The 14,258-nt window shown below is 51.6% G+C and overlaps 6 protein-coding genes across 6 annotated transcripts; 4 read left to right on the top strand and 2 right to left on the bottom strand.

Moving 5' to 3' along the window:
* Positions 1-97: 97 nt before the first annotated feature.
* Positions 98-2,024, top strand: EDD37DRAFT_630907 (monooxygenase). Its single transcript, XM_062816615.1, has 6 exons — positions 98-261; positions 316-412; positions 480-631; positions 696-763; positions 825-1,190; positions 1,258-2,024. The coding sequence occupies exons 1-6, from the start codon at positions 231-233 to the stop codon at positions 1,849-1,851; spliced, it is 1,308 nt and encodes a 435-aa protein (XP_062670271.1). The 5' UTR covers positions 98-230; the 3' UTR covers positions 1,852-2,024.
* Positions 2,025-2,482: 458 nt separating this feature from the next.
* Positions 2,483-5,727, bottom strand: EDD37DRAFT_410463 (ubiquitin thiolesterase). The gene is made up of 4 exons (XM_062812450.1): positions 5,564-5,727; positions 4,890-5,511; positions 4,058-4,837; positions 2,483-4,004 (listed from the first exon to the last, which is right to left on the bottom strand). The coding sequence occupies exons 2-4, from the start codon at positions 5,439-5,441 to the stop codon at positions 2,661-2,663; spliced, it is 2,676 nt and encodes an 891-aa protein (XP_062670270.1). The 5' UTR covers positions 5,442-5,511; positions 5,564-5,727; the 3' UTR covers positions 2,483-2,660.
* A 336-nt stretch (positions 5,728-6,063) lies between these two features.
* On the top strand, positions 6,064-8,648 carry EDD37DRAFT_410389 (uncharacterized protein). Its single transcript, XM_062812447.1, has one exon. The coding sequence runs from the start codon at positions 6,295-6,297 to the stop codon at positions 8,404-8,406; it is 2,112 nt and encodes a 703-aa protein (XP_062670269.1). The 5' UTR covers positions 6,064-6,294; the 3' UTR covers positions 8,407-8,648.
* Position 8,649: 1 nt separating this feature from the next.
* Positions 8,650-10,902, top strand: EDD37DRAFT_410390 (ergosterol biosynthesis ERG4/ERG24 family-domain-containing protein). The gene is made up of 4 exons (XM_062812448.1): positions 8,650-8,849; positions 8,906-10,338; positions 10,388-10,605; positions 10,656-10,902. The coding sequence occupies exons 1-4, from the start codon at positions 8,812-8,814 to the stop codon at positions 10,665-10,667; spliced, it is 1,701 nt and encodes a 566-aa protein (XP_062670268.1). The 5' UTR covers positions 8,650-8,811; the 3' UTR covers positions 10,668-10,902.
* EDD37DRAFT_410403 (uncharacterized protein) lies at positions 10,663-12,542 on the top strand. Its single transcript, XM_062812449.1, has 2 exons — positions 10,663-11,336; positions 11,401-12,542. The coding sequence occupies exons 1-2, from the start codon at positions 10,854-10,856 to the stop codon at positions 12,448-12,450; spliced, it is 1,533 nt and encodes a 510-aa protein (XP_062670267.1). The 5' UTR covers positions 10,663-10,853; the 3' UTR covers positions 12,451-12,542.
* Positions 12,543-12,666: 124 nt separating this feature from the next.
* Positions 12,667-13,892, bottom strand: EDD37DRAFT_630894 (NmrA-like family protein). Its single transcript, XM_062816614.1, has one exon. It carries the CDS (start codon positions 13,734-13,736, stop codon positions 12,735-12,737), a length of 1,002 nt encoding a protein of 333 aa, XP_062670266.1. The 5' UTR covers positions 13,737-13,892; the 3' UTR covers positions 12,667-12,734.
* Positions 13,893-14,258: the final 366 nt, after the last annotated feature.

Below are 14,258 nucleotides of genomic sequence, written 5' to 3'. Positions count from 1 at the left end.
AAGATCACGTGACAGTCCATTTGTACTAGTCCCTTTCGGAGAAAAGGCCTTCGCTAGAAGGTCTGACCTCCGATACGTGTAATTAGACTATCTTCGTGTTCGCGATAAGCCAGCAACACTGCACTGAATTGCGACCATGAGTATTCGTCTTTGCGAAAGATTGTCCCATTGAAGCATGAGTCTTTCGGTCTGTCTCAAGTTTACCGACACAACTTTCGGTCGATTTGTAGATGACGAACGACATCCATATCGCCATCATTGGTACGTTATTCAGATGATATCTGCTTAGCTGCAATCAGATAATGTAAATCTCAGGCGCCGGAATTGGCGGCCTTGCTTTGGCTATGGCATTACATAAGAAAGGTGTTTCCTTCACGCTATATGAAGAAGCGAACGAGTATTCGACTGTAGGGTGAGATTCACTTCTGGGGCTCCAACACCTTGTACACCAAGACTCAAGTTTTCTAAACTCTCCAAAGTGCTGGCATCGGATTCGCGCCCAATGGGCTGCGAGCAATGGACCTTATTGAACCCGGATTTCGTCCCAAATATGAGAAGATTTGCATTGGAAACAAGCCTGCCGATGCCCAGCATGTGTTTTTCGAGGGCTTGTTGCTCGAAGTGGGTCTTGGTACGTATAGAATCACCCTTCCCAGTCAGGAGATTGCGGTTGAGGTTTGACAATCGGGGAATAGGTCAAGATCAGCCATGGTCTGGCAATTTGAAGTCAGCTTGGGGCCATCTTGACTTCGTCCGGAAATCTGTCAGTCGCCTTGTTGCTTGTGGTTCGAATGCGACTTGGGCAATGCGCTAACCTCAACTAGGCTCATCGAAAGACTCTCCTTGATATAATGACCAGCTCCATCCCCTTCGAGAAGGTCAAATTCAACAAACGCTTGATCAAAATTGAACAGTACCCTAACAAGGTGGTGCTCAAATTTGCAGATGGTGAATCTGCCGAGGCAAGCGTTCTTGCTGGCGCAGACGGGATCAACAGTACCGTGCGAGAGCACGTCCTATCGCCGCTATACCCCAAGCAAGTCGCGCCAGTGTACGCCGGCGCCTACTGCTATCGAGGGGTGATACCAATGTCAGAGGCCGAAAAGATTCTCGGCGACCTCACCGACGTTGCAAAGTTCTACTTCGGCTATAAACGCAGTGCTGTTACCTATCGCATCAGTGGCGGAGAGGCAAGCGAACGTCCTTCACCCATCATTTCCTCCATCAAAGGCATTGCTAATGCTCTTCGAATGATAGGAGTTCAATTTTCTCTTGTGCAAGGTTGACGACGACGGGTGGAAGATGAATAATGCAGTCACAGAAAGGGTGTCACATGAGACCATGATGGGCGACTTTCAAGGCAAGGGCGTAGATGAGCGCTGCCGGCAACTCCTCACCATGTGTCAGCCCATCAAATGGGGGTTCTTCCATCACTTGCACACCTCAACATACTACCGCGATCGCGTGGCCCTTTTGGGCGACAGCGCCCATGCTTCTCTCCCATTCCAGGCTGCTGGGGCTGCGCAAGGAGTGGAAGATGCTTGGGTACTATCCAGTATCATTGTGGAACTCGCCAAATCTCCCAGGAGCGCTGCAAGCTTGGGACCCGAGATTACTGCCGGCCTTGCTGCTTATGATTCGGTTCGACGACCGCGAGCACAGCTCCAGCTGGAGCGTTCTGCCGAAGTGGGCCGCATGATTTTCTTCCAACATGAAGAAGCAGGCTCCGATATGTACAAAATCCTCCCCAGGCTGCAACAAGGCCATTTCAATTGGCTGTGGTTCCACGATATTGACACAGATGCGAAGAAAGCCCTGTTCAAGATGAAGGAAGCAAAGCTTGGATCCTAAATCCAAGATTGTGAACTTTAAGTTGAGGAAGGTCTTCTCAGAGCCCTTCCCAGAGCCTTTCCACTCTGCGAAATGCTGGTGGCATCCGATCGATGAATGAAAGACGAGCAGTTTGTACATGGCATCACACGTCGTTGCACTGTAGATTTTCCGATGTTGGGTGATGCTGCTTGCACAAATCAGTGAGAGAGTATTCAATTTGGTGCCCCGTTCATTTTATTTTGTCCAAGCAGGGTCGCTGGGTCATGAAAATCTGGTAAAATTACCTAAAACGGTAGGCACATATATCGTTTGCGGGAATTTCGTTCAAGATGACATAAGATCAAGCAACAAGTCCCACAGTGGTCCCACCCAGACCCTCAGAAAAGCTGATAGCCTTCATAGGACGGTACGAACTCCTCAAACAATGCCATGCGAAAACGAGCAGACGCAGGAGGTGGACAATCCACCATAAACATCAATACACAATATGCAATGTCCTGCTGTTGTCGTTTCATGATCAGTCTAAGCGCACGAGGATCAATACTAGTAACGGCCATATCATCATCACTGTCACAGTCACAACTTGTGTATTGATAATGGAGACATCGACATTGGCTGCGGACTTTTGATGCTTCCTTCGCTAAGATGGCTCTTTTATGTACAAAGAAGCAGTCAACGCTTCTAGAATAGTCATAAAGGTCACATATTAATCTGATGTCCTCGTGACCTCTGGTTCATCGGAAAGGTAGGGTAAAGCCGTTTCCCCGTTGAAACGGGTCATGCCGTGGTAAAGAGAAATGAGCTCGGTGCCGTGTTCCTCACACGCCTTACGTCGAGACCCGCTGGTAGAACAGCAGATAGGCCACCTTGTTGTCCTTTACCGCGTATTTCGGGTTTGGTGTCTGTTTGCCCGAAGAATCCTTTGCTGGAGTGGCTGCCCCGTTGATAACTGTGCTCAATGTCGACTTTGACCTCGAATGGCCGTTGACTTGATTCCACACCTTGTCCGAGTCGTCCTCCTCTTCCTCATCCTGTTCGATTTGCTCGAATCGATTGCCGCTGGCGTTGTGTCGCTCGAGAGCTGCTGCGAGGACTTTGGGATCTTCCTCGCTGCCGCCCTCAGCAACGTCTTCGCTGCGAATGCGTCTGAGCAGCGTATCATCCATGCGAATCCACTCACGACCGTCTTGACGGCGGATGTCCACAGTATAATGTCCCCCGTTTGCATTTTTTCCATGATGGTAGATGACGCCGGTCAATTGATACTTGGGCAATCCACCGTGCGCGATGTATTTGTTGCGGGCTTGCAACGGGAAAGCCTCCTTTGGGATTTCGAGCTCCAATGGGTACCCGACCTTCTTCCAGATCTTTTCGGCACGCTTCGTGGTGCTATCGTAATGGAAGCGCTTGAGGTGCAAGATCAGAAGCGGAGGGAGGCTGTCAATAAAGACCTGCTTCGTGGCGGTGGCTTTCTGTCCTCGTGGCGTGTAGAAGTCACCCTGCATGCTTTCGGGCCGAGTAAGGCCCTTCAAAGCATCAACAATATTGTGAACTTGGGGAGATCCAATGTCAAGCTGTAATGGTGAGTATGGCTCCAAAGTAACAGATAATTTGTTGCCAGACACCTTGAGCTCGGAACGCAGTTTGCCGCCAAAGATGTTGGTTATAGGCGAGTCACTTGCAATCGCTCCAGAGGACCGAGTAACTGATGGCTTTTGCTTGTGACCGACTTCCATCCATCCGCTCTCAGCGTCAGCTTGCTCGGAAAGGTTTGAAACACTGCCAACTGGGGTAGTTCGACCTGAGTTGGAGGCACTAGTTCTCATTGCCCGAGCACATTCTTCATGTAGCTCCTCCAGCAAAAATCCAAGGAATTCTTGCGCATCCTGTTGGTGACCTCGACGCATCTCCCGAAACCGCGGCAGATCTTTGATAGCTGAATAGACATATTCTGGGATGAAGGAATCGCCATAATTTTCGTAGTCTTCTGGTTTCAATTGCAGGCGAAGCTGGTCGATGTTCTTGGCCGAACAGATTACAGGATATTCTTGAACAAACATAATGATGGCATCAATTAAAGGAGTATCGCTTTTGAATGCATATCGAGCTCGTTGAGCTACTTTTGCGAGGAAGTCGTAAAATGGTAGGCAGAAAACAAGGACTTGCAACACCTGAATCAACCAATTAGTCTCCTGCCATAGAACGGAGGTCAGGCAAAACTTACAGAGTTCATGTAGCACATGTTTCCCGTGTTCACTAGACCACGTGGTTTTATGAAGGAGATCTTGGTGGGGGCTTCTGCGACCAAACTCATATCGTTGAGAACATCTGACAGAGTCTCGTTCTTTCCTGCCGTCGTATCGACCGATCCGAGCATCGGGATTGGTGCCGCTGTAGAACTGCTTTGTGGATTGTCACCACGGAAAAGGTTCGCCCATGACTTCGGAGCAGCAGGAGTGGAGACGACAGGGGGGTCATCTTCAGGGGCTTGCTTTGCCTCCGCTGTGTCGGCATTGGTATCATCAGGCTCAGACTTGTCCACTGCTGAATGTTCTGCTTCGGAGACCTTTGTTTGATCTGAGACGGTCGAATCTCTGTGTGGTCTACGGCTCGCTGTTGGGCTAGGTGGGAGAATTGGAACCGCTGGGAGAACAGGACCGGCAGGACGAGCTTTAGGCTGTGTCGGCGTCTGTTGAGTTTTAGTCAGAGACGCAGGCACAGCAGAAGAAGGCGTTGTTGGCTGTGTCGATGGGCCTTCAGAAAGGACGTCTGATGGCAATGGTGTGGATGTCTGCGTGGTGCTCTGTTCCGTTTCACTATATGTTGGCAGCTCCACAGAGACATCTTCTTGCTTCTCCACCGTGTCTTCCGTAGGTGCCTCGGCTACTTGTTGCAGATTAGGGTAGACAATTGGTTCAGTACCGAGTTGAGACCTCAGGATCCGGCGTCTATGACGAGGGGCACGAGGAGGAAATGCTTCATCCTGGACCGATAACCAGGGAACCTAAACAAGAATTAGCGGTGCTGCGATAAGAACAGTACCATTTCTTCCTTACCGGAGGCCGGAAGGGCTCTTGAGGAGCCTCAACCGAAGGGCTTTGCACAGTCGGTGGTGCTGGTGATATTGCAGGCGATATGGATTCCTTCTTGGTATTGATAGTACTGGTAGTACTCAAGGGAGGAGACGGTGGCGTTTGGATGAGGCTGGTAGATGTAGTAGACGCTGAACTAGGAGCTTGTTGTGGAGGTACTGGTCCTGGCCTGTGAGGGAGATGGGGGGATGCTTGTGTTTGAGGTTGTGATGATACAATGAGAGGCCCAAGCTGCGGAGGATATTGTGGTGGCGGCATTGGATGTTGAGGATAGTACGGCGGACGACTACCATGCATAGGATGTACATGGTGTTGTTGATAGCCATACCAGTTTGGCGCATATGGTTGCGCATATTGGGGCATCATTGGCCCTATTTGTTGTGGATAGTAAGGCTGTTGATAGCCTGAATGAGGCCGCATCGGCGGTGGTATGGTCGTGTATGAGCCATCATGCCGCCTCGGTGGAGGTTGCATGGGCATGGGGTGTTGCCCATATGGGTGATGGTTCTGCTGCATGATTGTAATCGCGTTCAAGACTCTCTTCGCCAGGACATCGTGCTAGGTCGATGCGCGTCTCGTCTGAGAGCTGATCATTTCCCGTGAATCTTTTTATCCTGACGCTCTGCGACTGTCCATACCTGAGTCGTAGAGGGAAGGAACAAAAGAAATGACCGGTGATACTCGAGTGAGGCCTGAGGACTGAAGACCTAGGGGGAGCCACGATAGTCAAATTGTCGAAACCGCTGGACAGCCACAGAACAACGGGAAAAGAACTCGCCTGAACCTGTGTCTTTACGACAAGGTGCAAAGCTCGACAAGAGTGAAGAGAGGAGATTGTGCGAAGGATGTAGGACAATCCCTCGCGATGGCCGATGGAAGTTCTGGTGGCCACTGTGTGTCGCAGGCAAAGACGCACGTTGACGGTTGCGCAGTTTGGGTTGTGAGTGAGTGGTGTTACTACTGGACGGCGGAATTTCTATCGGCGCTAAGTCCGGCAAGAGCAAAATGAATGATGGAGAAGCCCAAGGACTGAAGATTAGCTAAGCTTCAGTCGCGAAACAGCCCAGCAAGCCCAGTACAGTAATTGGGTGATTGGAGCAGATCGATAGTGGCTACTGAGGCCCATGCATGCAATGACTGACTCTTTCCCCTCCATTGCCATCTCATTCTCTGTTCCGCAGGCCATTCGAACCTCTCTCCACCACCTTTCATGCCCCTTCGCTTCGGCGATCGTGGTAACAGTTTGACAGCATTTCTCTTTATATTTGTACACATACACTCTCCATACTCAGTCGAGGACTCGGGTCTGCTTTATTGCTGACTTGAGGAGACGCCGCGTCCGCAGAGGACATCCCCAATTACCATAGCGATGTCATCAAGCGCCACTTCAAGTCCGGCATCGAGCAAACTTCTCCCTCCCTCGAGTTCTTCCAATTACTCCCAGGCGCCTTCCTCGACAGGTGCTGATCTTTCCTCCAAACGAAGTCTGAGCTCCGGGAGCTTTGGTGCCGGTGCTTCAACGCGTCAGTCTTCCCAGGCGCGTGGGAATCAACCCCTCCGAAAGCAACACAAAGGCCAAAGGAAGCCGCGTCTCCTGGTGGATGAGGATGCCCTTGGGGAGTCTGGCGCCATGAGGTCAATCAACAGCCGGAAGGGTCAGACATCCATCACCCACTTGATGAACTTTAGCCTCCCTCCACGTCCTCAGCATCACTACCAGCATCACTTCAACAATCGACATCAAAGACGCAATCCTACTTTCGGGCTAGGATCGGGATATCATGCTGTTGATAAAGCTCGCTATGTTCACTCCAACTATCGTTTCATTGTACGCCCCGACCGGGATTACCACCCTCAGACAGTTGATGCGGATATATACGTTGACTGGGATGCCGTATTACAAGTACTGGCTTCAGCCGAAACGCAAGATGCAAGCTGTCCAATATGTCTGTCTACACCTGTTGCGCCCCGCATGGCGAAGTGTGGTCATATCTTCTGTCTACCATGTCTAATACGATACATGCATTCCGCGGACGATGAGAAATCTGGCCCTGAGAAACGAGCCAGATGGAAAAAGTGTCCAATCTGTGAAGACAGCATATACATTTCCGAGGCACGGCCAGTCAGATGGATTGCTGGCCACGACGCCAGCATGCTCAAAGAAGGTGGAGACGTGCTACTCAAGCTTCTGAAACGTGAACCAGGCAAGACACTTGCACTTCCTCGAGATACTGCCGACGGATATGGACGATCTGACGATATTCCTTGGTTTCATGTTGCTGAAATGATGGAGTATGCTCGTTTCATGAAAGGCGGCGAAGACTACATGGCTTCTCAGTACGGCCGGGAATTGGTTGACCTCGAAACTCAAGAGAGGGAAGATGAGCTGATGTTTGGCGACGAGAACACCTGGACTCGCAAAGCTGTCCTAGCGGTTGAGGATGCCAAACAGAAGCTGTCAGGCTTGGGTAACCCTCCGCCAGCCTCTTCGACATCGACGAAACCCGTGGACATCCCCGAGTCATGGGATTCTGCTGCCACGGAGGGTCAATCGTCCCTGACCACTGCCATGAAATCTCTGTCTGTCGAGCTAGCGCCTGGTAGAATCCAGCCTCACACCCTCGCGAACAAGCGCCAGCCTGATCCCGAGCGTCCTCAGTCACATCCTTTCTATTTCTATCACGCCATGCCCAATTTCTTTCTTTCACCACTGGATATACGCATTCTGAAGACAGCTTTCGGCGATTTTTCTGCTTTTCCATCAACCATTCTTCCACGAGTAGAGCACATCTCTACAGGACACATCATAGATGACGACTTGCGGAAACGCGCCAAATACATGGCGCATCTGCCGTACGGCTTCGAGGTCACCTTTTTGGAATGTGACTGGACCGAGACGGTCAGTCCGGTCATTCTGGAACAATTTTCAGACGACATTGCAAAGAGGAGGAAGCGCAACTCTGAAAAGGAGGCGCGAGAAGAGAGGGATAGAATACGTGCCGAGAAAGAAGAGGACGATAAACGATGGGCACCGGCCCCAAGAAGGCGGCGGGGCAGTTCTGCACCCAGGAGTTTCAGCGAATCAGACTTTCGCCCCTTGGTCGACGCGAATACTCACCCAAGCTCGTCTCCGGGTGAGTCAGGCTTTGCTACGACACCTCCTTGGAACACGAGAACACATTCATCCTTTGCAACTTTGGCCACGCCCGGGACGAGTCCGGACGCTCCAAGGACGGTTTGGGGCACAACAGCTATTGTACCAACCTCACCATCAATGCTTGCTGCTCCTGAGCCAGCTGCAGCACAGGATGATGGTTGGCTTCAAGGGTGGGAGAGGGATTTGTTGGATGACACTGATGCTGTCGCCATGGTGGAAGCCAGTCTGAGCAACGACGTAGGCCGTGCGGCTGGTGGCTCATCGAAGAAAGGCAAGAAGAAGAAGATCACGCTCATGTCGACAAACAATCGAAGAGGTGCATGATGAGAATGCTGCTGCACGATAACGATTCATGTCTTGTGTATATAGTGACGCCCTTTGCAGAGTGGCCAGAATGGACACCTGCCATTACAGCTGTCAATAAACGAGCCTTGTATGGCTCTCAATATCCGTCCATGAACATACCTCGGTAGCTGGTACTGTAGGTTAGTGTGTATTAGTCTGTAGGTGGAAGATTGTTTTGGTGTGAACAAACCTTAATGGATAAAATGGTTTTTTCCATCCGGAATGGAATAAACATTCCCGGGCCGCACCACCAACAACGTCGCACGGCATGTTTACTCTTCGTCATTACTCGTGTCTTTGACGCATCTACACTCATTTACTCGCTCATGTCACCTCATCTAGTCGTTCTTTAGTCTTGGACACTCATTCCCAGGATAGACCGATATGACGGTCACGCGTACCCAGGCGGGCAAGACGCCCAAGTATGCTTCAGTCCTCCGTCGTGGCACAAAGACGCGTTTGCTGACCGTGGTCCTAGGAAAACAGCTCATCCAGGGTATGTCGAGACGCCCGGTACCTTTCGAAAGCCTCGTACGCGGAAGTCCGGCGTGAATCTGGAAGATTCCGACGCGCAAGACTCGTCGACCGGCCACGAAGACGACGCGACGGCCGTGAAACCTGCTCCAAGGAGCACACGGAAAGCGTCGCGCTCTGCAAAGTTCACGGAAGACCTACATGACACCACGGAAGAAGAGGCTGTCAATGGACATGTGAGAGGAAAGCCGAATGGTTCGATCACCAGCAAGATGAACGGGCATGTTATCCCTTCAGAAAGACTTGTTGATGGCTGGAGGGCAGGTATGGACCCCAAGGTCGACACCAGCGGTCACTTCGAGTTCGGAGGGCCTTGGGGTGTCACAGCAATGATGATCGGCTTCCCTACCCTCATGTACTACATGTGGATCGGCGCGACCTATTACAACGGGAAGTTCCCACACCCCAGAGATGGCGAGACCTTTGGGGAATTCCTACACGGCTTAGGTCGAATGGTGTACTATGGTGCATGGCCTTCCGCGAAAGCCTGGGTCATGTACTGGACGTTCTTCATCTTCGAGGGTGCCCTTTACTGTCTGATGCCAGGCATATGGACCAAAGGAAAACCTTTGCCTCACGAGAACGGCAAGCGGCTCGATTATTATTGTTCTGGATCGTGGTCTTGGTGGACGACCATCATCGTGGCGTTCGCGCTGCACTTCTCCGGCCTCTTCAAGCTGTATCAGATCATTGACGAGTTCGGTCCCCTCATGTCCGTCGCCATCATTTCTGGCTTCCTGGTTTCGATCGTGGCGTACGCTTCCGCCATCTATCGTGGCAAGCAACACAGAATGTCTGGATATCTCATGTATGATTTCTTCATGGGAGCCGAACTCAATCCGCGAATGTTCGACATTCTGGACTTCAAGATGTTCTTCGAGGTACGACTGCCTTGGTACATTTTGTTTTTGCTGTCAGTGGGGACTGCTGCACGCCAATACGAACTGTATGGTTATGTCTCCGGAGAAGTAGGACTTTTGGTTATGGCCCACTTCCTGTATGCCAATGCTTGCAGTAAGGGGGAAGAGTGCATTGTGCCCACCTGGGATATGTACTATGAAAAATGGGGTTTCATGCTCATCTTTTGGAATTTGGCCGGTGTGCCGCTGACATACTGTCATTGCACGATATACCTGGCAAACCACGCTCCGAGCACATATCTCTGGAACAAATATGCACTGGGCGTTTTATATGTGGTGTATCTGTTTGTTTACTGGGTTTGGGATACCACAAACAGCCAGAAGAATCGTTTCCGGGCGCAGGAAACTGGCGGTGCCATAACCAGGAAAGCCTTTCCACAGCTTCCGTGGCAGAGTGTGGAAAACCCAAAGGTCATCGGGTCAGAGGATGGTGGGACTATCCTGGCAGACGGCTGGTGTAAGTATCTCCTTGGTTGGGTCGATCTCAGTGCTAACCGTGTTTCCAGATGGCTATGCACGAAAGATCCATTATACCTGTGATCTCTTCTTCGCACTCACTTGGGGAGCAGTAACGGGGTTCCGCTCCCCCTTTCCGTGGTTCTATCCAGCCTTCTTCAGCTGTATGATCGTCCATCGCGCTATTAGAGATATCGAACGGTGTCGGAAAAAGTATGGCAAGGCGTGGGAGGAGTACGAAAGGCAGGTTCCTTACCTGTTCATTCCTGTAAGTTTCGACGTTTCCGCAAACCTGCTCTGAGGCTGAACTATGCGCAGTATGTGTTTTAGAGACGACCAACCTCCTCGGTCTTCTTTTCTTGTCCGATCCTGCTGGTCCAGAAGCTGGTATTCTGCTGGACCGTCCTCACGGTTAGCATCGGATAGAAAACCATCGAAGGGCGGTGTCTGTGTCTTTTCCAGCTTTCAAAAGTCCCGCTTGGCGAAGTCAGGCATAATGATAATATCGCACAAAAAATGCTCGTCGTTCTTCATCCGTCCTCTCCGACAGCTGTTGTCGATTGTTTTCCTACGCTCATTGTCAGTATTGGTGGTGGTTTGCACGCCTCTGTCGCGGTATGCACTCTGTTGCCGTTCGTCCTTGTTTGGGCGTTCACAGCCCTGCATACGACAAGAAGCGCTCCGCTGCGCATTTCTTCCACACTAGGAGCAACGCTCCACTGCGTCTACAACATGCACACTGCAATGAACGCTCCGCAGCGCTGCGCCGTCGAGCTCATTCACATCTTCCTCGCCAGCAATGGCTTCCTTCTCGCGAGACTCACTTCTCAACTCTCCTCACTTTCCTCAACCAGACAAATTGGCAACTCTTTTCTTGGAAAGACGTTGGACAATCGCAATAAACACACTCAAGACACTTCTCGGAGCTCGACGTCGACGACAAACTCGATTTTGCAAGGTACGCATTGCCGAAGAGCCCGTCTCCAGCTTGACAGCGAGGTGAGAATGAGTTTTCGCTGAACCACACCCCAATTGTGTCTTGCTAACGCTTTTTGCTCTGTAGACCAGCTCATCGTCCTCAAATACCTCAATACCCCAGACATACCGGCTCAGGATGTCTCTCCATGTGACGCTGGCGACCTCAATGGCGACTGAACTGCTGTCGGTACCTCTCTTTTCGAATTTCTCGATTACGGTCTCCTCTACTGGTCTCTCGATCTTTTCTGCAGCTCTCACACCATCCAGCAATGCCTCAATGCAAAGCTTGGACGTGCCAGCGACTGTCTCGGTGTCAGTATGGGTTCCAGACTCTCCTGCGCCTACCAGCATGAACACCTCGACTGCTCTTCCACCATTGGCGACCAGTACGGTCAATATCAACATCACAGCAACCACGACAGTCTGGTTCACCGAGACTGTGCCTGCCTCTCTTGCTCCGTCTGCCAGCGCCACCAGCATGGTCACCGTTTCTGTTCTTCCTCTCCCAGCCACCAGTACGGTCAATACATCTTCAATCAGTAGCGCCGCCACCTTGTCGTCGCCTGCAATCACCACATCCCCCGGCAGCACGGTCTCTACAACATCCAGCACGTCTGCAATCATCAGCGCGTCTGCACAGCCTCTTCCGATCTCTCTTGCTCGCTCTCCTGCATGGAAAATAGTCAAGATCGTCTCGTCAGTTCTCGGTGTATGCATGCTAGTCATGTTCGCCGCTCTGGTCTGGTTGTTAGTACAGCGCCGCAAGGATCGCAAGGACAGAAGCACCAATTCGTACACCGTGGGCAGTGTCTCGACCTCTCCAAGCACAGTTTCGACCCTTCCAAACCTTCGAGTCACGCGTGCGCCGGTGCTTCCCCCTCTTTCCGCCCGTCGAATGCGTCCGCGCGAGCGCACCGCGTCTCCTGCGTCTCCAGATATCAGAATGTCAATCATTTCGGACCCGCGAAGCAGTCGCTCTACCAGGACTGAGCCATTTCCGGAGTTTGTCGAGTCGCCAGAGCGGCGGAGGTCGGTGTTTGCCTCGTTTGAGAGGTTCACGGCGTGGTGGACCGGGGTGGGAGGAGAGGGTGTGGTAGACGAGTACCACTCCTCGGGGAGTGATGAGAGCATGTGAATGGGGGGGGGCAAGTGAGGTAGATGTGAAATTAGTAGTTCGGCATGTGAGAGTGAAAGATGAAATAGAAGTGAAATGAGAGTGAATGGGCACGTGCTGTTTTTTGTCCTGAAAATGTGATTCTGTCGCTCGCTTTTATATAACGAGGTTATATACTCATTATGCCCGGTGCCTTCCCGAAATATATCAACGAAATCTCCATCGTTGAACTTAGAGCGCCCTCCTTATCTAACACTATATATCTATCCGATATGGACGTGAAGCTCGCTATACTCATCGCCTTTCTACTCTCCGTTGTTTCCTCGTCGCCCTCCCACCGTATCACACCTCCACCTGAACTTGTCTCGAACGTACTCCTCCACGGTAACCATCCTCATCCCCTTCCTTGCACTCCAAGTGCTCTCCAATGGCCAACTCAATCCCACACCCTCTGCAAACACAACGCGATACCTCTTCAACTTATCCCCGGGGTCCATCCTACTCTCATCACGCAGAAACTCCACAGGCCAAACCCGTCTCACGACTTGTCTGCCTGTCGCCCGCCTAACGACATCCGCAAACTGTCCATATGACAATGTGTCGCCCGCTATGTACACAGGCTGGTTCACAGGGGCGGTCCCATCAAATACAAGTCCAGCCGTGACTCGACCTATATCCTCTGCTGTTGTCGTGGTGATCATATCATCCCAGCTGTTCAGGGCGGTCACTTGCACCTCACCATCGGCCAAAGGCACGACAACGCCCCAGTACTCCTCGAATAAGAAGGACATGAAGATGCCGCATGATATGATTGTCCATTGAGTAGCGGTTTGGGATCTGAGAAGGTCGCGCACGTCGATTTGTTCGGCGAACATGCCTTGGCCTCCTCGGCGGGTGATGGCGTCGTAGTTGACGCCGTGTTGCCAGGGAATGTAGTACTCCACTTCCGCGGACAGGACGGCCTGTGTGACTTTGAGCATGGTGCCGGGCTGAGATGTCATGCCGCCAGCGTGCATGATGGCTGTGTACGGCCGGAAGAGGTTGCTTAGCTCATCTTGGGTGGATGCTTCAATGTCTGCCCCTACAAGGTTGATACCTTGGTTGCGGAGGGTGGTGTGCTGTTGGACTTTCTCTGGGGACGGGTTCGTCAGGCTTGAGGGTCGGACCATGAGAGTGATCTTGGTGGATGATGGACTGTACAGGGCATGAGAAGTGAGTGCTTGAATAATTGCTGTGCCTAGTTCGCCGGCGCCGATGACGAGAATGGATTTGGCGCGAGTTGGGAGTTGAGATTTAACTTGAGACATGATGACCGATGATGCCTCCGAAGCCGACGTTGAGTCTTTTGTTCGTTTGACGACGGTTGCCCATGTCCTTGATATACTGTACCAATACAGACCTTATATCCTAAGTCCTGATGGCGGGGGTTACATGCTTTCTGGGCAATCCTGGGCACTTACTAATAGGGGTGAAGAGCCTTGCGCGGGAATGTGCAATCGCCGTGCTTCAGACATGGGCTGCGGCTGTGGTGGCGACGATATGTTAGTGACATACAGAGTTCGAACATACCAGAACCTGCTTGTGTATCGTTCTGGCTCACAATTGGTAGTGAGGCTCTTGGGCTATGCTGCTGATGTTATGCACCGTTGGAGATGTTGCGTTTTGGTTCGGGGCTAGCGGAGCAACTGTATGGTTAAACGCCGGCTGACTTGATACGAATTCGCAAAGCTAGGTAAGTCGACAATATTGCAGCAGAGTTGGTGAATGATCTTGGTCTGAGAGCGGTCCTAAACGATCAGTCCTCAACGAGCGCAAGACTTTGAAAGTCC

Source organism: Exophiala viscosa (genome assembly GCF_022695815.1).
Source record: "Exophiala viscosa unplaced genomic scaffold EDD37scaffold_5, whole genome shotgun sequence".
Lineage (NCBI taxonomy): Eukaryota > Fungi > Ascomycota > Eurotiomycetes > Chaetothyriales > Herpotrichiellaceae > Exophiala > Exophiala viscosa.
The sequence above is the reverse complement of the archived record's forward strand: the minus strand, read 5'-3'. Positions and strand labels throughout refer to the sequence as shown.

What these genes read in the sequence shown, in the direction of transcription:
- EDD37DRAFT_630907 (XM_062816615.1), top strand. Translation starts at nt 231, where the DNA reads ATGACGAACGACATCCATATCGCCATCATTG. An exon ending in CATCCATATCGCCATCATTG is followed by an intron (nt 262 to 315) that starts GTACGTTATTCA and finishes TGTAAATCTCAG; the next exon opens with GCGCCGGAATTGGCGGCCTT. An exon ending in TTGACTTCGTCCGGAAATCT is followed by an intron (nt 764 to 824) that starts GTCAGTCGCCTT and finishes AACCTCAACTAG; the next exon opens with GCTCATCGAAAGACTCTCCT.
- EDD37DRAFT_410463 (XM_062812450.1), bottom strand. Translation starts at nt 5,441, where the DNA reads ATGCAGCAGAACCATCACCCATATGGGCAACACCCCATGCCCATGCAA. An exon ending in AAGAGCCCTTCCGGCCTCCG is followed by an intron (nt 4,838 to 4,889) that starts GTAAGGAAGAAA and finishes ATTCTTGTTTAG; the next exon opens with GTTCCCTGGTTATCGGTCCA. An exon ending in ACATGTGCTACATGAACTCT is followed by an intron (nt 4,005 to 4,057) that starts GTAAGTTTTGCC and finishes TGGTTGATTCAG; the next exon opens with GTGTTGCAAGTCCTTGTTTT.
- EDD37DRAFT_410389 (XM_062812447.1), top strand. Translation starts at nt 6,295, where the DNA reads ATGTCATCAAGCGCCACTTCAAGTCCGGCATCGAGCAAACTTCTCCCT.
- EDD37DRAFT_410390 (XM_062812448.1), top strand. Translation starts at nt 8,812, where the DNA reads ATGACGGTCACGCGTACCCAGGCGGGCAAGACGCCCAA. An exon ending in CAGGCGGGCAAGACGCCCAA is followed by an intron (nt 8,850 to 8,905) that starts GTATGCTTCAGT and finishes CCGTGGTCCTAG; the next exon opens with GAAAACAGCTCATCCAGGGT. An exon ending in TATCCTGGCAGACGGCTGGT is followed by an intron (nt 10,339 to 10,387) that starts GTAAGTATCTCC and finishes CCGTGTTTCCAG; the next exon opens with ATGGCTATGCACGAAAGATC.
- EDD37DRAFT_410403 (XM_062812449.1), top strand. Translation starts at nt 10,854, where the DNA reads ATGCTCGTCGTTCTTCATCCGTCCTCTCCGACAGCTGTTGTCGATTGT. An exon ending in GTCTCCAGCTTGACAGCGAG is followed by an intron (nt 11,337 to 11,400) that starts GTGAGAATGAGT and finishes TTTGCTCTGTAG; the next exon opens with ACCAGCTCATCGTCCTCAAA.
- EDD37DRAFT_630894 (XM_062816614.1), bottom strand. Translation starts at nt 13,736, where the DNA reads ATGTCTCAAGTTAAATCTCAACTCCCAACTCGCGCCAAATCCATTCTC.